This window comes from Erinaceus europaeus, chromosome 3 (assembly GCF_950295315.1).
Source record: "Erinaceus europaeus chromosome 3, mEriEur2.1, whole genome shotgun sequence".
Lineage (NCBI taxonomy): Eukaryota > Metazoa > Chordata > Mammalia > Eulipotyphla > Erinaceidae > Erinaceus > Erinaceus europaeus.
In genome coordinates, this window is record NC_080164.1 from 59,070,093 (window position 1) to 59,095,380 (window position 25,288).

At 37.2% G+C, this 25,288-nt stretch overlaps 2 protein-coding genes across 6 annotated transcripts in view; one reads left to right on the top strand and one right to left on the bottom strand.

The window, feature by feature from the left end:
* The window catches only part of FANCL (FA complementation group L), a 62,611-nt gene extending 53,722 nt beyond the window's left edge, over positions 1–8,889 (top strand). For both annotated transcript variants that reach the window (XM_060187241.1, XM_007533731.3), the window contains 5 exons: positions 376–421; positions 542–623; positions 2,199–2,315; positions 8,023–8,094; positions 8,711–8,889. In XM_060187241.1, coding sequence (XP_060043224.1) covers positions 376–421; positions 542–623; positions 2,199–2,315; positions 8,023–8,094; positions 8,711–8,746 — 353 coding nt within the window. In that variant the 3' untranslated portion in view covers positions 8,747–8,889. The remainder of the gene's footprint in view (positions 1–375; positions 422–541; positions 624–2,198; positions 2,316–8,022; positions 8,095–8,710) is intronic.
* VRK2 (VRK serine/threonine kinase 2) overlaps positions 8,795–25,288 on the bottom strand; it is a 93,283-nt gene continuing 76,789 nt past the window's right edge. For all 4 annotated transcript variants that reach the window (XM_007533732.3, XM_060187239.1, XM_060187238.1 and 1 more), the window contains 2 exons: positions 23,668–23,847; positions 8,795–9,166 (listed from right to left, as the gene is read on the bottom strand). In XM_007533732.3, the coding sequence (XP_007533794.2) occupies positions 8,822–9,166; positions 23,668–23,847 (525 nt within the window). In that variant the 3' untranslated portion in view covers positions 8,795–8,821. The remainder of the gene's footprint in view (positions 9,167–23,667; positions 23,848–25,288) is intronic.

Genomic DNA, 25,288 nt, shown 5'->3' on the forward strand with positions numbered 1-25,288 from the left:
TCACTGTTGTAATACTATTAACATATTAATGGTAAATACTTTAAATGAAAATCTCATTGTTCTGAACTGTATATTTTGTGTTTTTATTAAAACTGTATCTGATTCATATTTTCTATTCAAGTATAAACATTTGATAGTCGACAGTCTATTGTCTATCAAAAAGTAGAGATATCAAAGCAAACTTATTGTGGTAATCACTTAATATATGCATGTCCAATTTTGCTATATACCTAAAACTCATACAGTGATTATCAATTATATCTGTTTTAAAAAATTCTGTGGCAAATGTAGCTTTACAAAATGAAACAAGTTCTGTTTAAATTGTTAAATTTCTGTGTTTCAATTATTAATGTTTTTCTTTCTAAATATTTGAAGTGGTAAAACCCCTGGGAATCAAGCTGAGCAGAAACATACATTTGTGGTAGGTATTTTTGCAATATAATTGACTTTACTATGATTTTACAAGTTTACTAGCATTTATTATTATTATTATTATTATTATTATTATTATTATTATTATTATTTTATTCCCTGCTTTCAGGAATCCGGAAGATACTCTTTTACAAAATCTGAAAGATGTTTTAGAAATTGATTTCCCATCCAGAGCAGTCCTGGAAAAGTTTGTAAGTTTTTTCAGTGCTCTAATATTATTATTATTGTTTTTTAATTTCTTTGTTGGGGAATCAATAGTTTACAGTCAACAGTAAAATATAATATTTTGTACATAGGTAACATTTCCCACTTTTCCATATAACAATTCAAGCCCCACTAGGTGGTCCTCTGCCATCATGTTCCAGGGCCTGAACCCTCTTCTGCACCAGTCTTTTACTTTGGTGCAATACACCAGGGGCTTTGGAATTCTAAAGAGTGTTGTATAATACAAACTAGGTGTTCTTTTAGGCACCAGGAAAAGAAAAAAAAAAGGTTCTGAAAGGGAAGAAGAATATAATAGACTTTTGAGCTATGGCAATAGTTATATCAAAGAACTTGTTAACTTGTTAACCTTTGGTGGCTATAAGTACTTTTTCTATGGTCTTTGTAGCAATAAATGATTAATGACAGGGAACTTTATTATTAAAAATAATGGGAGAAAGGTCCAAAGTGTAGCTAATGAGATGTTTGGATTTTCTACACTATGTGTTTGCAGATGACTGAAATAAAATTCTAATTAGCTTGATACAGGGCTTGTGAAGTTATAGAAGTACAGTTTTTAAAAAGTGAATAGATACCACCACATTTCAGAAAGAGTAAACTTAAAAGCTAGGAATATAGAATGCTAAAATGAAAGGGTTGTTTTTGTCCTTTTTAAAAAATATTTATTTATTTACTTATTCACTTTTGTTGCCCTTGTTGTTTTGTTGTTATAGTTATTATTGATGTCGTCAGTCATTGTTGGATAGGACAGAGAGAAATGGGGAGAGCAGGAGAAGACAGAGAGGGAGAGAGAAAGATAGACACCTGCAGACCTGCTTCGCCGCCTGTGAAGCGACTTCTCTGCAGGTGGGGAGCCAGGGGGCTCGAACCGGGATTCTTACACCGGTCCTTGCGCTTTGCGCCACCTGCGCTTAACCCACTGTGCTACTGCCTGATTCCCTGTCCTTTTCTTATATAGATTTTTCAAATAATGACTAGATAATATTGATTTCTATTTTTATATACCTTGGTGACACATCAATGTATAATATTGGAATGTTACTTTAGTCTAAAAATCCTCTTTGTGTATTTATTGGGTGAAAAAGAAAACATAATTAGCTTTTCTTTTTTCTTAAATATTTATTTTATTTATTTATTCCCTTTTGTTGCCCTTGTTGTTTTTTATTGTTGTAGTTGTTATTGTCGTTGTTGTTGGATAGGATAGAGAGAAATGGAGAGAAGAGGGGGAAGACAGTGAGGGGGAGAGAAAGATAGACACCTGCAGACCTGTTTCACTGCTTGTGAAGCGACTCCCCTGCAGGTGGGGAGCCAGGGCTCAAACCAGGATCCTTATGCAGGTCCTTGTGCTTTGCGCCACCTGCACTTAACCCACTGCGCTACAGCCGAGCTCCCCACAATTAGCTTTTCTAAGTTGTGGGTGGTGTGATCATTTTCTACAATATAGCAATGTAAGCTACTTTATATTATAAAATTGTTTGTAGTATATTTTTGATCCATATTGCATCTTTGTTCTTTAAATACATGTTCATATTTTTCTTTTGAAGGATTTTTCTATGGATTGTGGGATTTGTTATGCCTATCAACTTGATGGTGCCATTCCTGACCAAGTGTGTGATAATTCCCAGTGTGGACAACCTTTTCATCAAACATGCTTATATGAGGTAAAATAAAATACTAGCCTGAAAATTTCCAGCTACCAGTGTAGGATGTATGCTTATTAAAATACAGTCTAACATCTGTTTACTCAGTAGACTTACCTGTGACATAAAGACCTTTACCCAGAAGTCAGATTTGCTTGATAACTTCATCATGAGTACTAATGAATAAAGAAATGTCCCTATCCAAGAAGGGGAAATATATTATGAATTCTCACTGGTCATAGCAAATTGATAGACTGTAATATTTCACATTACCACAGTACAAGTTTTGCAGACTAAGCAACAGTCATGGTGGAAATAAGATGTGTAGTACCTTTTACTTTTCAGGCTCAATTTAAGTATAAAATAAATACAATCTACTTTTGATATTAAGAATGCATATTATCTGAATACCTGGCAACATTTAATCAATGCCCATCTTATTTGATATTAAGTCGCCTTTCATTTGTGTCTTTAGTCACTCGTCTTCTATAACATTCATAGGACAAGTGATACAGACTATATGTACTATATCTCTCTATATATAGCATCTTGTAGTTCTATAAGTCTTAATATCTTACCTCCTGATGTTTGTGATTGCCTGTCTCATTTTAATAATGGACAGCTTACATAGAGGTGTCATACCTTACATGTTATCATAAAATACCTTTGAAAAGTATTTTATTTACTTATTCATGAAGAAGATAGGTAGAGAGAAAAAAAAAAAAACATCACTCTGGTAGAGGAGTTTGCCAGGGATTGAATTTGGGAATTTATGCTTGAAAGTCCAGTGCTTTATCCACTGTGCCACCTTCCAGACCACTAAAATATTAAATCTAGTTATAACCACAGCCATATGGGAAATGTGTGATTTCTTTTGTAGTAGTGAATTTTCATTCAGTTTTCAAAGAACCAACATTTGGCTTCATTGATCTTTTGTATGGTTCTTTTATTTTCAATGTTTATTTTTGCTCTAACTTTAGTGATTTCTGTCCTTCTGGTTGCTTTAGGGTTCCTTTGTTCCTCTTCCTCTAAGTCCTTGAGGTGTGCAGTAAGGTCGTTCATTTGGGCTTCTTCTTGGTGTTTAATATGTGATTGTATGGCTATAAGTTTCCCTCTCAGTACTGCTTTAGCTGTGTCCCAAATATTTTGATAGGTTTTGTCTTCATTTTCATTAGTTTTCAGGAACATTTGAATTTCCTGTTTGAGTGAGTCTCTGACCCAGTGGTTCTTAAGGAGCATGTTGTTTAGTTTCCAAATTCTATGTCTTTTAATAATTTTCCGTTTGTTGTTAAATGTTAGTTTTACTCCACTGTGGTCTGAGAAGATACTTGTAATGATTTCAATGCTCTTGAATTTATTGATGCTGTCTTTGTGGCCTAACATGTGGTCTATCCTTGAGTATGTGTTATGTGGATTTGAAAAGAAGGTGTATTCCAGTTTTTTGGGGTGGAGGAGTCTGAAAATGTCCAAGAGGTCTAGTCTGTCAATCTCTTCATTCAATTCTCTTGTATCTTTATTGGTTCTCTGCTTTGTTGATCTGTCTAAGTGTGAGAGTGGGGTATTGAAGTCTCCCACTATTATTGTATTACTATTGATGTATTTTTGAAATTCTTTCAGTAGATGCTTAATGTATTTAGATGGTCCCTCGTTGGGTGCATAGATGTTAATAATTGTTAAGTCTTCTTGGCTGATTGATCCTCTAATCATTACGTAATATCCTTGCCTATCTTTTATTACTTTATTTAATTTAAAATCTATCGTGTCTGAGAAGAGAATGGCTGTTCCTGCCCTTTTTTGTGGACCGTTAGCCTGTATGATAGTTTTCCATCCTTTCACTTTAAGTCTGTGTTTATCTTGTTGTGACAGATGGGATTCTTGCAAGCAGCATATGGTTGGGTTATGTTTTCTGATCCATCCCCCCACCCTGTGCCTTTTGATGGGTGAGTTTAAGCCATTGACATTTATTGATATTATGAATTTAATGTATTGTAGTGCCATTGTTCTAAAAAAAATTTGTTTACTCTGATATATTGCAAGTATTATAGTGATGTTCTTGTTTATAAGAGGTCTTTTAGTACCTCTTTCAGGGCTGGCTTGGTGATGGCTGCCTCCTTTAACTGTTGTTTGTCTAAGAAGGTTTTGATCCCTCCATCTAGCTTGAATGAAAGTCTAGCAGGATATATTATCCTTGGTTGAAACCCTTTTTCATTCAGGGCTCGATAGATATCTTGCCACTCCCTTCTGGCTTTTAGAGTTTGAGTGGAGAAGTCTGCAGATAATATTATGGGTTTTCCCCTGTATGTGACTTTTTGTTTCTCTCTTGCAGCCTTTAGGATCCTTTCTTTATCCTTACTTCTTCTCATTGTGACTATGATGTGTCTTGGTGTCTTCAGGTCTGGGTTGATTCTGTTTGGTACTCTCTGGGCCTCTTGAACCTTGATATCCTTTCTGTTATTCAGGTCTGGGAAGTTTTCTTGTATTATTTCCTGTAGAATGTTTGCTTCCCCTTCCTCTCTTTCTTCCTCTGGCAGGCCAATTATACGAATGTTACTTCTTTTGAGATCATCCCATATGTCTCTGTTGTTGTTTTCAGTTTCTCTCAATCTCTTTTTAAGCTCTTTCACCTCTTTCTTTGTTTTCTCTAACTCATCCTCTGTCTGACTAATTCTGTTTTCTGCTTCTGTTAGTCTGCTTTCCCTTGCCTCAGCTTCTTTCTTCATTACAGCTATTTCAGCTTTCAGTTCTCTAATTGCCTCAAGATAATCAGTATTTTCCTTGGGGGTCTCAACTGTTGTTTCCCTAATACTGCCATTCCTTTCCTCCAATGTTGTTTTCATTTCTGTGATTAATAAGTTTATTATTGCTTGCATACTTTTCTTATCTATGGTTACTTCTGGCTGATTTGTAGTTTCTTCTGGGCTCTTGTCTTCATTCATTGGAGTAGCAGTTTTAGTTGTTTTTAATCTACCCATTTTTTTTTTATTTATGTGTTTCTCTTTTTTTTTATGCTCTGTTGTTCCTCAGTTGTTGTATCTTGAGTACAAGTAACACTGTACTAAATACCTTTATGACAACTGCACTCACCAACTTCCGGAATTACAGTAGCAACTGAAGTTAGTATTGAAGTAGTTTAATCGTTACCAGTTAGCCAAACAATTTCTTCAGTCCGTGAAAAAATAGTAACCAAATCCCAGTGAAGAAAGAGAAGAGAAAGAGAGGATAGCAAGAATAGGCAGTTATGCAAATCTATCCACTGTATATTCTAGGGGTAACAAGAGGGGAAAGGGAACTAGAGCAGAGATACACACATAGAGAGTCCACTCTGAGTCAGATTTCTTCCCCAAAGTAATTCACAAATTCAGAAAGGCAAAGAAGAAAGAAGTGTATGACAAGATTAAAAAAAAAAAAAGAGAGAGAGAGACAAGAGAGAGAAAAGGGAGAAGATAAGAAAAAGAGTTGTAATTAAAGAGCAGTGCAAGGAACTTCCCAAATGTGTATCAGTGAATTCAAAAAAAAAAAAAAAACCACCCTGTTTGGTGGTATGGGGTATCCTGCTAGGAGCTGGTCCCCAGGGACTGCTTATGGCGGGGGGGGGCGGGAAGGATGTATGCTTGAAAATTAAAAGGAAGAAAAAAGAATTTTTTTCCCCTACTCTAATTCTTAACCCAAATTAAGTTATAGTCACCTCCTTGGTGTCACAGCTATGGCCCCTTATTGGCTGGCCTGCTAAAGGCAGAAAATCCTATTGTTTCCATGAAATGTGTCTGGAGCTCAGCGGCTAGCAGCTTCTCAGTCCACCATCTTCCGGGAAACCCCCCCCTCCAGACTTTTTTAAAGGATTTCTCGAAAATGAAAACTAGCTCCAAGTCCTTTGATCCAATGAGAGCTATACTCAAGAAGTCTTTGGATCCGCCCTCAGGGTCGCGGTGGTCCCTGGAGACTCCCAAGAGAAAGCCCCCGAGCTAAAGTGCTCTCTCCGGGTCCTCTGCCCACCGCCCAGCAGCGCTCTGCAACTGGCGGAGGAGCCGCCTTCCCGGGCGGAGGACAATGCCCAGCACACTCGCCTTGCCCGGCGCCGCCTGGGAAGTCTGGAGCCCCGCTAGTCCGTGTCACCTTTACTCTAATTCTTAACCCAAATTAAATTATAATCACCTCTTTGGTGTCACTCCTTATTGACAGGCCTGCTAAAGGCAGAAAATCCTACCGTTTCCAGAAGAAGTGATCAGAGAACACGCTGTTAGCAGCTTCTCAGTCCGCCATCTTCCCCTCCTCGGCCTCTCATTCAGTTTTAAAAGATGGACTACCTTATGTTTGTAATTAATGGATTGAAATTCAACCTACTATGGTAACTGAGATCAGAAGACCTAAACTTTTTTTCCCCTTTTTAAAAATTTTTTTATTTATAAAAAGGAAACATTGACAAAACCATAGGATAAGAGGGGTATAACCCTAAACAATTCCCACCACCAGAACTCCGTATCCCATCACCTCCCAACAACTTTCCCATTCCCTAACCCTCTGGGAGTATGAACACAAGGTCATTGTGGGATGCAGAAGGTGGAAGGTCTGGCTTCTGTAATTGCTTCCCCACTGAACATGGGAGTTGACAGGTCGCTCCCTACTCCCAGCCTGCCTCTTTCTTTCCCTAGTGGGGTGGGGCTCTGGGGAAGCGGAGCTCCAGGACACATTGGTGGGGTTGTCTGTCCAGGGAAGTCTGGTCGGCATCATGCTAGCATCTAGAACCTGGTGGCTGAAGAGAATTAACTTATAAAGCCAAATTAATTGTTCACCAGTCATGAACCTAAAAGGCTGGAATAGTGCAGATGAAGAGTTGGGGGGGTCCTCCATCTTGAAGGTAGCTAGTAGGCCTATTTTAGTTGTATTCTAAAAGGCCTATGGCTATACTAGTTTTTTTTTTTTTTTTTTCCCTGAGCCTGAAATCTGTTATGCAGGTAGATCCAAGTTATTGTCTGGGGAGATGATGTCATGGCTGGAAAAAGGACCAGAAAGCTGGATCAGGGAAGAGAGTAGCTCCCTAATATGGGGAAAGGGGTTTAAATATTGTTGACTATAAACCCCATCGATTTGATGTGGTCTGGGGCCCACATTCAGCTTAGGGAGCCTATGTGACCTCTGTATCCCTCTAGATCTTAGCTCACATTCTGTGGTCATGAGTAGGAACATTCCAAGCTGCCCCAATATCAGGACCCATCTTCCTCAGGTGTAGCATAGAGTATGTTGTCCAGCCTCCCTTTGGAGGATGGAACATTCTCTACTGATGTTGATCCAAGTTGAGGGCAGGGTCCTATGGGGCGCCAACAAAGGGGTCTATTTTGTTGTTCCTGATAGAGATGATCAGTAACAATGGAGAGAGGGATTTACTTGAGGTCTAGGCCCATCATGTCTGTTTGGGAATCTCAGGACTCCCCGAATAGGGCCCCAAGTGATGGGATGACCTGATAGTGACTAAAGAGTCACCATTAAAGTATGCCATTCCTTTGCCCATATTTGGCTTTTGCAGTCCTTTCTTTGATAAGGTTAGCTTTGGAGTGAGTGAGATAACTCAGAAGACCTAAACTTCTATGGTATCTTACAGCAGAAATTCGTAATTTATTTCCTCTTGTTACCCAGCCTGACTCGGTAAATAACATTCTTACAAAATAAAATGATATTTAGAGTATTTTTTTTCTTTTGACATTGTTCCCTATATCTTCTTTTGAAAATCTAGTGGCTTAGAGGACTACTGACCAGTAGACAGAGTTTTAACATCATATTTGGTGAATGTCCATATTGTAATAAGGTAAGAAAATTATTAGTCATAATTGATTAAATTTGCTTAGCTCAGTAATTATTTTATTTGGGGGGTAGGTGGGTGATGTTCCACATAGAGGACTAAAGCATATGTTTGTTCTACCACAGCTAACAAATTATATATAAAATAATAATGCATTTTAGAAAACATACAGCTTTATTATTTCAAAAAGTTTTCTATTCATTTGAAATGATCCCTAATAAATTAAGAAGGAATTGTGGGGGGGGGAGATACATCTTCAGCATAATTTCACCACTTGTGAAGCTCCCCCCAGGGCTATAGGTGGGGACCAGGGACTTGAACCCAGGTCCTTATGCACTTTATGTGTGTGTGCTTAACCAGGTAAGCCCCGTTAATCCTTTTCTGGAGTGATTTGCAACTTCATGAAAGTATTTTCCAGGGGGTAGATAGCATAATGGTTATGCAAACAGACTCTCATGCCTGAGGCTCTAAAGTCCCGGGTTCAATCCCCTACACCACCATAAGCCAGAGCTGAGCAGTGCAAAAGTATTGTCCAAATGCTATCATAATATTCTAGTTATAGTAACTGCTTAATTTTTAGTGTCTATAAACTTTGCTAAAATCTATTCTCTTTTCTCATAAGCCAATTACCTTGAAAATGTCTGGGAGGAAATCCTGAAGTAAGAGTACAACATTTCTCTGATGAACTAGAAACTTTAGAAAAAAATAACAGAAGAAGAAATGTATTTGGTTTTCAGAGAAAATATAAAGCAAGACAAACTAACGTCAAAAGACAAAGAATGATAAAGCCATAATAATACACATCTGCCTTTGCCTCTTCACTCAGACTAAACTGGGAAATGGTAAACCAAAATCCTGTAGACCTTTGCACATCTGTGGCCTCCACAGCAGTTCTGGAAGAGTATGTATTCCAAGATGGAGGTCTTGACTTGTTGAGTCTGTAAGAAAGACTGGTAAAATCTTGATGGTCATAATGTGAATTTGGAAATCTTATACAGCTGGATTTTTGTGGGAAACTTTTTACTTCATTTAAAAGTTCTCTTGGCTGACAGTTTTTTTTTCTGTTCTTCATGCTTTCCTATGGGAAAATACATATATAATTTGTTAGGCCTGAATTATCCAAGACTTTTCTTTAGCATTGTTACATAACAAGTATTGCACATAATTTTCCCCTGTTATTTTTAGGGTACTTATTGGAGCCTGCCAAATCTGGTTAGTATGATTTGCTCACTCATACTAACAAGGAGGTTATAAGTTAAGACATGAGCTAAATTATAGCTTTTTTTTTTTTTTTGCTACTGGGGCTCAGTAACTGTACAAAAACTCTTGGCAGACATACTTTTTCCTTTCTTTCTAATAGTGACAGCACTGCTTTACCTGATATGATGCTTCCTCCTGTAGGTGGGAGTCAGAGGCTTGAACCCATATCTTCATGCATGATTGCTGCTCTGTTGTATTTACTGCTGCCTTTCATATACTACAGCAATCTTTACCAGTATATAACTAGGGAAAAGTGCTTGCTTTTAGAAAGTACTAGGAACAGAGAAACCACAACAGACTGAAAAGGCTAGTTTCAGGAACTGCAAGGGTAGCAAAATCCCTACCTTCCTATATATATTGCTTATCTTGTGAAAGGAACTCACAAAGGACAAAACCTGAGGAATATCTTTTTATCTCATATTAGTGTCTGTGATGGAATCTTTCATGTAACGCATGCTTTTGAGGATGATATCAGGCATGTTGAAGAAAGCATAGATTCCTAATCACTAAGATACAGAAATAAGACAAGAGTTTCAGCTTAAAAATAAGGAAATGTTTGAGCTCATTATAAATTAAAAAAGAGATAAAATAAATCCTGAATGTGGTTGCACAAGTCAAATCTTGCCTTAGAGATTAAAAGAAACTTGCATGCTTCCATTATTAGAATGACAAAGAGATTTAAGTGTTGAATAAATACTTGTTTACTTTAAAAGTAAGACCTGTATGACCAATTTGTCTGGAAAAGTTTGTATCAGAAAGAAAAATGCTTCATAAAAATTAAGAGTTGAATGGGCAAGGATGACTCAAGATTCCTTGGCTATTTCTTTTAGTGGTGTGTTGGAGTTGAAGTTTTAAAAATTGAGTGCTGAGAAGGGACAGATCTCTATGAAAGGAAGCATGACACAATGCAGTTTGCTTAAAATCATTAAGGTTGTGTTTGTAGCACTCCATACTTTTTCATTGCTGGCCTAGGTGATGTGAGTCTATTGAAAAAGCACAGACTGGGAGTCGGGAGGTAGCTCAGTGGGTTAAGCACACGTGGCGCAAAGCGCAAGGATCAGCAGAAGGATCCCTGTTCGAGCTCCCGGTTCGAGCTCCCGGTTCGAGCTCCCGGCTCCCCACCTGCAAGGGAGTCGCTTCACATGTGGTAAAGCAGGTCTGCAAGTGTCTATCTTTCTCTGCCCTTCTCTGTCTTCCCTCCTCTCTCCATTTCTCTCTGTCTTATCCAACAATGACGACATCAACAATAACGACAATAACAATAAAACAAAAAGGGCAACAAAAAGGAATAAATAAATATTAAAAAAAAAAGCCAACAAGGGCAACAAAAGGGAATAAATAAAAAAAAAAAAGCACAGACAACCTGAGATGTCAAGATGAAATGATGTCATAAGGAGAGAATGACTCTTCACAAACCAAACTCAAAAGTATGAAATTAAGTCTTCCTAAAATATGTAGAATTTTTAAAAATAAAAAATATGTACAATTCAAAATATATACTGTGAAGAAATTCAATGATACAAGAAAACTAAGAAAAATAAGCAGAAGGTTAAAACTGAAGCCTAAAATATGAGCCATTCATAGTGTGCAAACTTAATAAATGAAATCAAGAGTGCCATAGAAAGCTTCTGGAGTAGAAACTTATAAATGATCTGAAAGGGAAATAATTTGTTAATGGAGAAAGGCTGTGAGATCACCTGACTCCATTAGGAAAGGTAGTATAAGGATTTGAACATCTGTTAAAAAGTGAAGTGAAAGATACAGGGAGATAGCTTATGTGAAGAAAACAATAGCTGAGAACTTCTAAATCCTGGGGTGAAAACTGAATGAATATACAAGCTCATTAAGCTAACAGAACTCCTGGTTATTATCTAAACTATAAAAGTCTAGACAAAGAACATATTAAAGACAAGTGGGGGGGGGGGAATGGATGGCACATAAAGGAATTCCCATCAGGCTTCCTTCAAAATCCACAGGCCAGGAAAGTATGAATGGCATATCCCCAATACTGAAAAATACTAGCTAAGATTCTATGTCCTGCAAAAACTCTCAAATATAAGGAAGAAATACTTTTTTCAGACAGTCAACAGCTAAATGAACTTGCTACTCCTCTATCAATAGAATTTCCCTTTGAAAAATGTTAAAAAGTATTCTAACTAAACTGAAAAAGATATGTCCACATTTATTGTTGTAGTTATTGTTATTGATGTTGTTGGATAGGAAAGAGAGAAATGGAGAGAGGAGGGGAAGACAGAGAGGGTGAGAGAAAGACACTTGCAGACCCGCTTCACCATCTGTGAAGTGACTCCCCTGCAGGTGGGGAGCCTGGTGCTCTAACCGGGATCCTTAACACTGGTCCTTGTGCTTTGCGCCACCTGCGCTTAACCTGCTGCGCTACTAGCCAACCCCCCCCCCCCCCGCCTTTTTTTTTTAATTGCCACCACAGGTGCCAGCATGATGGCTTTGCCACTAATCTTGGTGGCCATTCCCCACCCCCAAATTTGATTGATGGGAGGGAAAGTGAAACACCTTTAGCATTGCTTCAATTTATGATGCTGCCTCTTTCCCTCTCAATTTCTCCGTCCTATCAAGTAATATCTTTTTTAAAATGAGGAAGAAGGTACTGCATTCTAGCATGCATGTCCTAGAATCTCAGAAGTAGAAATGATTTAGGCATGCAACAAATGAGAGAAATTGTAGCTCAAACCTTTTTAGTTTGATGATTTAGTGAACTCAAAACAGAGTAAGCATAAAAACCGCCATTCAAAAAAAAAAAGGATTAAATTTTCAAAGCAGCTTGGAAAGACTATATGTATATTCAATGCTAAGACTCACTTAACCAGAATAATATAACTAACCAACTGAAACACAGAAACTTTAATTAGCCCAGATAGAAAAATTCTGCATCCAGTGAAAACTTAAAAATGATAGTAAGAGTAATCTAAATTTCAAACTAGACAAAATAAATGTATTTAATTCTTCTTCTTCCTGATTTTAACAGAAGACGTTGGACAAGAAGGAACGATTGAAGCACTTTGAAAGTTGTAGAAGACAAACTGGATAGTTTTTTTTAATAATTGACTAATCAGCCTGATTTATGACACCTGTTCCCCCCCCATTGGCTAATTTTCCTGAATGATCAGCTGCAAACTGCAAATACATGGAATCTGTCTGCCTAACCAGCCTGGCTGGCTAATTTTCCAGAATAAGGCCTGCTTTGAGCTCCGCCCACCCCAGAAGCTGGCTAGACCATGCTTGATTCACACAGGCACCCGCCCACTCCAGAACCTGGCTGATTAATTAATCAGCCTGATTCAGGGCACCTGTCTAGAGTACTTAGGATATGAAAGATCACCTACCTGCCAGTCTCTCACCCCCACACTGTCTCCTTGGTGCCTCTTGTATGGTGTTCTGGAACCATAAAGCAGCCTATTAAAATGACATATGCAGACAGAAAAAGATCTAGGGGGAAAAAATAATCTAGCAAACCAGGGAGGAAGCAAATGTACAGGATGAAATGCTTTTGACTGTACTTCCAGTTTGCCACACCCCTCCTACTTCCTGGTAGGTACTGTGTAAACAACTGTGCCATCCTATCAAATATCAAAACTCTTTAAGAGCATAGCTATTCCACCAAGTACTGCTGAACCTAGAGGAACGCTCAACCAATCAAGCAGTGCCTGCCACACTGGATGTTTCAGAAACTGTACAAGAAGCATCTTGTCAACCATTCCTAACTATCCATCAGGTATTATGAAGACAACAGGGCTGACTTGGAGAGAAATCGTTGAAAGACTGAAGCAGTTAGTTGCTTCTACCACCCACAGAATGTGCTAGAGCCTTTACGTAAATGTCTCCTGTCTCAATACTGTGGGGAGCAATCTTTATCACCATCACTGTCATGCATCAAGCAAATGACAGCAAACAGGCAGCACCCTCACCCTCCTAAGTAGAATACCTTGCTCTCCTCACTAATTAGCAGTACTAAAGAAAATCAGTTTAGGCTGTAGAAGAATTTAATAAGACTATAAACCATTGGAATCTAATATAGATTACACTACCCCTATTGTATTAGAAAACATACTACTGACTATAGTATATTTATGAAGGCCATATCCTGGGCCATCTAAATAAATTTAAAATAACTAAAATTAGGAAAGATCTGTTCTTAAATAATATTAGGAATTTAAAAAAAGATTAAATTTTCAAACATTTGGAAATAACATACTCAAAACTACAGCATCTACAGGAATCTTAAGTAAAGATATGAAATATCTTGAAATAATAGAAATACAGTATATGGATTTATGGGATGTAATTATTTAAAAAAAAAAATTCAAGCAGGCTAAACTTAGTCCAAAACTAGAAAGAGAACAAGCCAAAGTCTAGTTAAAAGAAAAGCAGACATTTCTAAGTATTTGAAAACTTTATATTTTATATTTATTTTTTGCCACCAAGGAAAGTTGTCACTGGGACTCACTGCTTATATGATGAGTCCAATACTGCTAGAAGCAATTTTTCCTTTTAATTTTTATTATTATTATTAAAATATTTTATTTATTTTCTCTTTTGTAGTTCTTGTTTTTCATTGTTGTTGTAGTTACTATTGTTATTGATGTTGTTGTTAGGACAGAGAGAAATGGAGAGAGAAAGAGAAGACAGAGAAGGGGAGAGACAGACATCTGCAGACCGGCTTCACCACCTGTGAAGCGACTCGCCTGCGGGTGGGGAGCCGGGGGCTCGAACCAGGATCCTTGCTGGTCCTTGCACTTTGCGCCACGTGCACTTAACCTGCTAAGCCACCGCCCAACTCCCCCTTTTTATTTTTTAATTTTTATCTTATTTTATTTATTTTTTCCCTTTTGTTGCCCTTGTTTTATTGTTGTAGTTATTATTGATGCTGATGTTGTTGGATAGGACAGAGAGAAATAGAGAGAGGAGGGGAAGACAGAGAGGGGGAGAGAAAGATAGTCACCTGCAAACCTGCTTCACCCGGGGCTCAAACCAGTTATGGTCCGGTCCTTGCACTTTGAGCCACCTGTGTTTGCTTAACCCACTGTGCTACCACCCAAACCCCCTTTTTTCTTTTTTGATAGAGACAATTTAAGGTTGGGGGTGGGTAGGGAGAAAGATGCACACTTCAGCACTATTTCACAGCTTGTGAACTTGGGTAGCAAGGACTTGAACATGGTACTGTGTGTGCTCTTTAGGATGTGCCACTGCCTGGCTCCCAACATTTGAAAATGTAAAGGTATTTCGGAATTGGTCATAGAGATGCAAGACAAACTTAAAAATATATTTGCCGGGCTAGCTTTACAGGCGGGAGACAGACGACCAGAGACTCATGGCTGAGCTATACACAGTATCTCTATTCATGTGGAATGCAGCACAATCTAAGCCATCTAAACTATCCCTAATCACAATCCTGTCCTTATATATATACTTGTGACACTTGAAAATTAGTTACATTTATTTAAATTAAGTACTGTATGTGATGCTTTTATGCCATAGTGTAGCACTGAGTAGTTATGATAGAGAACATGACTTGAAAAAAGGATAAATATTTTTTATTTGGTTCTTTACAATTTTTTTTCACACTCTTAAAATAGGTAATATTAAAGGAGGAGTGGGGGAACTTTTTTCTGCTAAGGGCTATTGGGATATTTGTAATATTATTGGCAGGCCATACAAAACTATCAACTTGAAAATTAGCACTTGATGCTGCTATGAAAACAGCCCCTAGATTTACTGAATTCAGACCAATATATGCTTGGTGGGCTAGACATTCCCAGCACCTGTCTTAGAGGAAAAGAAATCATGTCCATGTGGAGAACTGCTTAAAAGACATTTAAAAATCAAACAATAGTAATTCTACTTATTTTCTTACAGAAGTCAGAAGACAGACTTCCCACTTGTTTTATGACCCAAAGCAGACAAGGACAGTAAAATGAAAAGAAAACTGCACTAATAACCCTTTTATACAAAGCTTCTTAACAAAATCTAGTGAATTAAATCCCGCAACATATAAAAAGATGCTTCCTACACCAGAGCAGTGGGGTTGATTAGAGGAATATCAGACAAATTCAGCAATCACTAAACAAAAACATCCACCAACATAAAGGTGAAAGCCTGAACATACTGATAAAATCCTGATTTTATCCATTCATAATACACACACTACAGATTAAACTTGGAGAGGAATATCAACTTGATGAACAACTACCAAAAATCTGTATTTGAAGATCATTATTAATAGTGAAAAATAGGAAGCAACTCATGTTCTTCAACAGTATATTCATACACCAGACTTACTTATCAATAAAGAGGAATGGATTACTAAAAGCATGCACAATTTGGGTGAATTTCCAGGATATTAGGGTGAGCTAAATAAAGCCAATCTCAAGTTACATTTATGTAATTTGATTCATGGGATAAGTCCAGAACAATCAAATTATAGTGATGTAGAATACTAGTTCTTCCTAAGATTAGAACTGGGGGAAGACTTCACTAGAAAGTAACATGGAAAAAAAAAAAAAAAGTAACAGGAGAGCTTCTGTGTGGTCATAGAGCAGTTCTGTAGATTAATTCTGGACATGTAATACAATTTCATAGGAACGCATAAATACATGTAAAAGCCAGTCAGCAAAAAAGTCTCTCAATTTTATAGTTGTATATCAATTCTTGGTTTTGAAAATTATGCTTTAGTTATCGAAGGTGTTTCCATTGGGGGAAGCTTAGCTTTCTGTATTCATTTTGCAATTTGAGCCTGCAGTTCCCTCAAAATAAAAAAATACAGACTTAGAATTTCAACTCTCCTCATGTCAAAAATAAACAAAAATAAAAGGCAAAATAAAGATATTTTAAGAATTGTAAAAAGTAAAAAGAATTAGTCTCTAGAAAATGTATGCCACAGTAAATCTTAGAGGAATTTCATGAGGCTAAAAGGAAATGATGCCATAGGTAAACCTAGATCTATGGAGGGTCTGAAGAGTTCCAATAACAATAAACATGAATATGTAAGATTTTTTTTTCTCAATTTCTCTGAAACATCTTTTAATAGCACAGTGATAATGCAATACGGAATTACGTCTATAAAAACCAAGTACATGAGAATAGGACAACAAGATGGAGGAAATGGAAATATATTTTTGTAAGGTTGATACTTAAGAAGTGGTAAACATTAAGTCAAGGTACACTGCAGTATGAGAGGTCAAAGGTATTCACTGTAATTTCTAGAGCTGTGCCAACAGCACAAGCCAATTTAGATTGAACATTTCAGGTATTTGAGTCACATGAATTCACTATGCTATTAAAATACAAGATTTTGCAAAAAAAATTGTAAAGTAACTCACTAATATTTTATAAGAATTTGGATATCAGTTTATACAGTAAATTATTTTTTTCTTTATTATTATATAGAGAGAAACTGAAAGAGGAAGGGGAGATAGAGAGGAAAAGAGACAGAGAGACACCTGCAGCCCTGCTTTACCACTTGTGAAGCTTTCCCCCTGCAGGTGGGGACCAGGGGCTTGAAGTTGGGTCCTTGAGCACTTGTAATGTGAGCGCTTAACCAGGTGTGCCACCACCTGGCCCTTATCAGTAAATTATTAAGACATTTTACATTTCTTTAAACTTTCAGGGTGGTGCTACTAAAAAAAAAATTAAATTACATGTGTCTCGCATTATATCTTATCAGTGTTCTATTAGAGCAGGGTTCACATTTTTTTTTCTTTACAAGGCTTGACAGTCAATATTTTAGGATTTGGGGGTCATATGTAATCTCTCCTGCAGTTATTCAACCTGCTACTACAGCATGAAAGTAGCCATAGGCAATATGTAAGAAAACAACTATTCGGATAAAACTACTTGTAAAACTAAGTGGATGGCTGAATCTGGCTTATAATTCATACCTTGCTTAACTAATTCTCTAGAGTAACCACAAAAATAAACCCAAACAATACATAAACAATCAAGAAATCTAATGATTTCTTGTACCAAAATCACAAAAACTTAAAAGTCTAGATGGTTCTCTTGTCAAATTCCTCTAACATTTATAAAAGTTAATCTTACTAAAACATTTTCTAAAAATAGTTTGCCAACTTATAAAACTTTTATAATGCCCTGAAAATAAACCACATGAGGATACTGAAAGACCACTATACAGGTCAATTATCTCTCATCAATGCAGATACAGAAATCCTTAATGGAACAATACATAGCAAACTGAATCAGTAAGAGAACACATCATTATTACAAGGATTTAACCTAGAAATAAAAAGTTGATTTAACATTCAGAAATCTATGCAATTCATTATGCAAGTAAAGGTGAAAAAAAAAACATAGGCTCATATTAACAGACCTAAGAGTGTATTTAATAACCATTACTAAGTGTTAATTTTTTTTTTGCTGTATCATACACAAAATCACCATAATTTATGTCCTTTGACATTATTTGTATATAGCTGTGCCACTGATGATTCTGTTCTCCCTGGTCTACGTTTTTAAGAGAGTCAGCATATCAAAGACTCAGCCTATGGTCTGTGCATTAAAAAGTTTGAAACATTCAATCAAATTTTCCCCTCATATTAATTAGTGATTTACATGACTACAAATTAATAGGAGTGTACATAAACACCATTCCCACCACCAAAAGACTGTCTCATAACAACCTCCCTGCCCTGTGAAGCCAAACATCTACCCTCACCCTCAACCCAGGGCTTTTACTTTGGTGCCCTACTCCAAGTTCAGTCAAATCCTGCTTTGAGTTTCTTGCTTTCTGTTCTTCTTTCTCAACTTCTGTTTATGAGTGGGATCATTCCATACTCCTCTTTATCTTTGTGACTTAGCTCACTTAACATCATGCCTTCTAGCTCCATCCAAGATGGGTCAGAGAAGGTAGGTTCATTGTTCTTCATAGTTGTGTAGTATTCCATTGTGTAAATATACCACAGCTTTCTCAGCCACTCATCTGTTGTTGGCACCTGGGTTGCCTCCAGATTTTAGCTATTATGAAATGTGCTGCTATGAACATAGGTGTACACATACCTTTTTGGTTGGGTGTTATGGAGTCCTTGGGGTACATCCCTAGGAGAGGAATTACTGGGTCATATGGAAGGTCCATGTCTAGCCTTGTGAGAGTTCTCCAGACTGTTCTCCATAGAGGTTGGACCAATTTACATTCCCACCAGCAGTGCAGAAGGGTTCCTCTGTTCCCACAGCCTGTCCAGCATTTGTTGCTGCTGTCCTTTTTGATGTATGCCATTCTCACAGGAGTGAGGTGGTATCTCATTGTTGTCTTAATTTGCATTTCTCTGACAGTCAGTGACCTGGAGCAATTTTTCCTGTGCTTGTTAGCCTTTTGGATCTCTTCTGTAGTGAATGTTCTGTTCATATCCTCTGCCCAATTTTGGATGGGATCATTGGCTTTTTTGTTGCTAACTTTGCTAAGCTCTTTTTTGTTTTGGTTATTAGTCTTTTGTCTGATGAATGGCATGTGAAGATCTTCTCCCATTCTGTGAGGGAGTGTTAATTTAATTTAATTTTATTTATTTTCCCTTTTGTTGCCCTTGTTGTTTTTATTGTGTTGTAGTTATTATTGTTGTCGTCATTATTAGATAGGACAGAGAGATATGGAGAGAGGAGGAGAAGACAGAGAGGGGGAGAGAAAGACACCTGCAGACCTACTTCACCACCTGTGAAGTGACTCCCCTGCAAGTGGGGAGCTGGGGCTCGAACCAGGACCCTTATGCCAGTCTTTGTGCTTCACACCACATGCGCTTAACCGTTACGCTACCGCCCAACTCCCAGGAGTGTTAATTTTTAATAAACTACAAATAGAGTAAAATTTCCTCAACTTGGTAAAAGATAATTAGCAAAAACCTAGTTAACACTGTAGCAGTCAAAGACTGCTTTTCCTCTAGGATCAGGAAGAAAAGCAAGGAGACTCTTCACTCATGCTACTTTTATCCAATATTGAAGTCCTAGCAGGTATAATAAGGCATAAAAAAATGAAAATAATACATGGTGGTATGTCATAAATAAAAAAAAACTGTCCTTATAAATCTAGTTATAGATTTAGAAACTCCTAGTCTACTAAAAAATATTAAAGAGGTCCCCAACATAAAAATTCAGTATGCAAATCAATAATATAACTGAATGATGAAAAATTTTAAATGACATTTGTAATAGGCTCAATAAACAACTGTTAGAGAATTTTACTGGCAAATATGAACGACCTTGTTAAACATCATGTGTAAGATGTGTTTCAGCCCACTGAAAACTACAATGTATTGTTGGGGAACATAAAGAAGATGTACACAAATGGTGAGACGTATCAGTGTTGATGGGCTATCAGTTCCTTCCACAATGATCTTTAGTTTTAGTGTGGTCCCAATCTAAATCCTTTTGTGCCTTTTAGTAGAAACTGACAAGCTAGTTCTCAATTTTATGGATAGGACTAGGACTAAAAAGGTTAAGCCATTCTGGAAGAATGAAAATGATTAAAGAACTTGCTGAAAAGCTATAGACATTGATGTGGTATGGTACTGGCTTAGTAGACATATAAAAGAGAACAGAGTAATAGGCCCATTATTTATATAGTCAGTTCATCTTTGAAAAAGATTCCAAAGGAATTGGAAAGAAAAAAAAAATCCTTTTTAACAATTAGTGGGATCTTATCAGCTGGATGTTTATAAAGAAACGATTCAACTTGGAGCCCTATACCTTACACCATATACAAGAATTAACTTGACGTGCTACAGTGGGAAACATGAAAGAACATCACACTGGGTTGCTGGAAAACTCATGATGTACTTTTGCATCACAAAAAAAAAATCCACCTCACATTTCCACCAAACCAATGAACCTTACACAAAATAATTTAGCAAAACAACTTGATTGAACTTAAATAGCAAGTAGTTTCTGCTGATCAAAGATACTGTTCTTTTTTTATGTAAGTGAACAGGCTGGTTATACAAGATACTCATAATTCTGATACTGGACAGGAGACGTGTTATTTGGGATAAAGATTTCTGACAACTCAGTAATGTTAATCATCAGAGTAAAAATGGGCCTAGAAACTGCAAAAGTCCACCACTGGTCACTTCTATCAGGAACAGCAGCACAAGTCCTCTCCTGGGCCCTCGTAGGACCTTGCCCTCACCATAAAGCAGCTATGTTAGGGAGGCTGGGGTATCCTACCCTGCCACTCAAGGAAGATTAGTCCTGAAACTAGTTGTGACCATGAGCTGTGAATTAAACCAATAGAGACTTAAGAGGTTACACAGGCTCTGGTGCTAAATATAAATCTATATATGGGCTCTGGATTGGGTGGATGGAGGTAAAAAGTTTATTCTATCCACAGAATGTTTTCAAGAATGGGAGCTACTCTCTCCCCTACTCCAACTTTCTAGCCCTTTCTCTACTCTGACACCATTTTCTCATACAATGTTTTTATCCAACTTCATGCTAGCTATCAAACTCAAGCAAAACTACTATAGTCTTGGGCCCCTAGAAACATGCCTAAAATGGACTTCTGAGCTTCTTTTCTAGCCCAAGATCTCTAATCTCATTGGCTCTGTTCCTACTTTTTGGCTCCTGTTCATTAACCATTTTGTCTCACTTTATGTCCTGCCACCTTTCAGACACCAAGTTGTAGATACTACCATGATTCCACCCTGCCTTCTCTGGGCAGACAAACTCACCAATGTGTCCTGGAACCTCACCTCTCAAGAGCTCTACCCCACTAAGGAAAGACATAAACAGGCTGGGGGTATGGATCGATCTGCCATGGCCCAAACTCAGCAGAGAAGCAATTACAGAAGCCAGAACTCCTACGTTCTGCACCCCCAAAACAACTTTGACCCATACTCTCAGTGGGGGAGAAGTGAGAGGAAGGAGAAGATAAGATGGCTTTGAACCTCAGCTCCATCAGGTCTTAGAGGGAAAGGATGAAAAGGGGAGAGACATTTGGATGTAGTAATAGGGTTACATGTAGCTTGGAGAAGACAGTATTGGACCTGGAAGAAAAGTGGGCAATTATGTACAAATATAGACAGAGGTTGTAGACAGTTAATCTCTGTCTGCAACCGTGGGAGAACTGTGGTGGTTTGCAATGGAGGGACTTGGGATTCAGAACTCTGGTGATGGGAACAGTGTGGAATTATACCTCTGTTGACATGTAGTTTTGTAAATCAATATTGAATAGCTAATAAAAAAATTAAAAGAAAAAGCTCTGCAAAAGATATCAGGGGTCAGTTAATTCAGTAGAGTGCACGTTGCCACGCGTAAGACTGAATTTGAGCACTAGCACCAATTCTGGCATCACATACTGCATAGGGATGGGGGGGGGGTGCCCCACTGGTAGCGATTAAATGCTGTGGTGTCTCTAACCTCTGTCCTCTCTCTCAAAAGAAATGAAAAAGTGAAAATATTGGGCAGGGGAAGTTATTCAGCAGATGTATGTATATGTAAGGCAAGGCCCTGGGTTTGCTCCCTAGCATGAGTAAAAAAAAAAAAAAAAAGAGGATGAGAAGGAAGAAAAAGGAATGGCAGTTTGCATATGAAAAGTTATAAAATGGTTAGCACTCAGGACTCTGAAATGTTATAAAAATTAGTAGTCATTAAATAAGTAGTAGTTAGAATCACCACGAAGTACTGACACTTGAAAGGGCTTTTTAAATCATTCACTTGCCCTGTGACCCAGTAGTCCCACTTCTCAGTACAGATAAAATTACATATAAATGTGTCAGTGTTCACAGCAACTGTTTTTCTGGTAGAGTCAGGAGCAGCCTACTAGTGCACTAATGAGAGCACAAATATCAAATTAAGACCTAGCTATACAAAAAGAAAATGCAGGGAACAATATGGATAAAGTAAAAAAAAAAAAAAGCTGAGTAAAAATGCCAAATATGAAGAGTCCATCCTGCATTACTACTTACATATGAAACATTAGAAGAGACAAACTAATATAGTGTTGAGAATAAGATTAGCAGACCACTGGTTATCTGCAAGGAAAGTGCAGAGAAAGGGGGAAAAAAGAACATTTTGGAATGAGAAAATGCATATATACATCTCACTGCCTCAGCCTGGGCCATCAGTATTTCCTGCCTATACTCATACACACTGAGTGTTAAAGAATAGAATTATAAGATTTTGCAGCCATGCATTGTACTTTTACCATTTTCATATATAGGAACTATAAAATCTGACCGAAGTAGGTACATTTATATCAATTTAAGATAAAAATGCCACTATTGTTCTATAACAGACAATGCAAGAGTCTTTTTATATTAAAGATACATTTCTCCCTCTTGATAAATCAGCAGGCTTATAGATTGGATGAGAAATACCTAACTAGCATGCTTCTCATTTTTGTCTTAGTTGCCAAGAAATTCAGAGCCATGTTCAATGCTCAATTTCATTATGAACATTCCTGATGACAGATATAACAATTTTTTTTTCCTGTGGGGAAGAGGTGAGGAAGGGAATTGGACATAGGAAGAGGGGGGCATTTCATTATTCTGTTTCTCTTTGTTAAACTACTTCAAATCATTGGGGAGGATGATAGTATACAAACCATGGAAATACAGACTATTTTGGAAAAAAAAAAAGTTTTACTAGATTTCATTTACTAGTATGCTTTCCAAAAAGTATAGGTTAGGAAAAAAATTGCTATTGCTTAGATGAGTCATTTACTAAAGTCACATTATCATTTAACTTATGACCAAATAATGTAAATGTACATCATTTTAAAATACACCCATATTGACAGGTAAACACGTCACTTACATTTGATTATATGGGCTAGACTGGAGGAGCCAAAGTAAAAAGACGGAATACTTTAAGAGTCTCTAGTGGATCACAGATGACATAAACATTTAAGTGTACTTGATTACATTCACAGGTTAAAGAAAGAAATCAGCTCTGTATGCAAATGTTCTCACTGTTACTCTTTTCAGGGATATTTTCTGTCCCTTCACATTTAACAAAACTACACAACCTTGGCCCTTTGGAGAAAATAAAATGTTTTTATTTCCAAAGGGCATATTCTAGTATACATTAAAAAAACAAACAAAGGGGCTGGGTGGTGGCACACCCGGTTGAGCGCACATGTTATAATGCACCAGGACCCTGGTTCTAGCCCCCTGTCCCCACCTGCAGGAGGAAAACCTTGTGAGTGATACACCAGTACTGCAGGTGTCTGTCTCTCTCCCTCTCTATCTCTTCTTTCCTCTCTGTTTCTGGATGTCTCTATCCAGTAACTAAATAAAGATAGTAAAAATAAAAAAAAAATAAAAAACAAACAAAAAAACCTCTCACCAGATCTGTTTCATTATTATCTGTTTCATTATTAAGCAATCTGATCAGCTTCTCATTTTGTACTTCTCTCAGTGTTGCACAGGTCTCAGTTTTTCTCTCATTGTAGACTTTTTTTTCTCGGAACCTGTTTTGCATCTGATTAACATTAGCTTGTTTTGTTGCAACCTTTTGTGAGTCAACCTGTTGATACAGAATAATAATAAACCATGAAAACTGTAGGTACTTGTAAAAAATGAAATGCATTCATGTCCAAGCTTCAGAAAAAAAAGGGGGATAAAGAGGAAAGCAATAAATGGGTGTTACAGAAAACACACAGACACACACACACACACACACACACACACACACACACACACACACAGAGTCATTGGCAAAATATAGGCCTTTTCTCATCAATAGGACAGCACCAATTAGAATTAGTGTCACTGTTATGCACTCTGGAAATTATCTCTACAGATAACTTGCTTATCGAAAATGGCATTTTTACTGAAAACTGTCACATTTTAAAACTGCACATGAATTCATTATTAACCTTTCTGGGAGTGGATCCAGTATATCTTTTTTAGTTTAAATTCTTATTAATTAGAATCTTGGTTTTCTACCATTGACGTGAACCTAATTGATTTTGAACATATAAAAGGAGCTTATGGTGTTGCTTTTTTAAAAAAAATAATATTACAGGTTAATTTAACCTTTGAGCAGATGAATAACAAGTTCATGCCATCTAATACTGTATACTAGTACCAGAGGTTAAATTCTACAAGCAGCTTGCTGTCTCTGAGGTTTCTTTGGGGGGTGGGGTATAACTGACTTTTGGTAACCTTGAAGCAGACAAGAAACTGGAAAGGCAGATATCACAATACAACTGGAAGATTGAAAGTCACAGTGAAGAGCCTTATATGAAGTATTTGTTTAGTAGCTTCATGTTTACAGCAGCTGAAAGTGTCATCACCTTTTTTTCTTGCATTAAATAAGGGGGCAGAAGATAGGCACAGTATAAGGGGAAATAATAGAGTAGCCAGTGCCAAAATAAAGAATGAATTACATTGGCTGGGCAAGCAGAGCTTTAATTTGTAGCCTCTAGATTTTCAGTGTCTACTGCCAAGTGTGCTCACTTCTCTTTAAAATATGCTAGTGTTTTGTGGCTAAGTCCAAGTTGTCACAACACCATTTTTTAAAATTTTTTAATTCAGCACTCCTCCTAGATACTAGCTTCTCAAAGGGTTGCAAAGACACCTGAAAATTGGAATTATTTCCTAATCATTCAAGGGTTTGGTAATTTTACCTCTCAAACTCTATGTTACTGACACAATTCATGCACCACTCTTCCACTGAGGACATCTTCATAATGTTATATCATATCACTAACATGAAACAAAAGGTCTCCCAAGGCTGTTGAACAGTTTTATTCTAGTAAAACAAAGGGTAGCCAGTTACTGTGGAAATGGGTCTTATGGTAGAAAGACTAGTTGAAATATTGAGGGTTCTATTTGTGTTGTTTCCTATATGCTTATGGAATTTAGGTATGACTATTTTGTTGAGCTTTTGATAGACAAAATTTGGTCTGATATATGCAGTCCTCAGTGAAGCTTCCTAGAAGAGATGACACCTCCAAGATCTG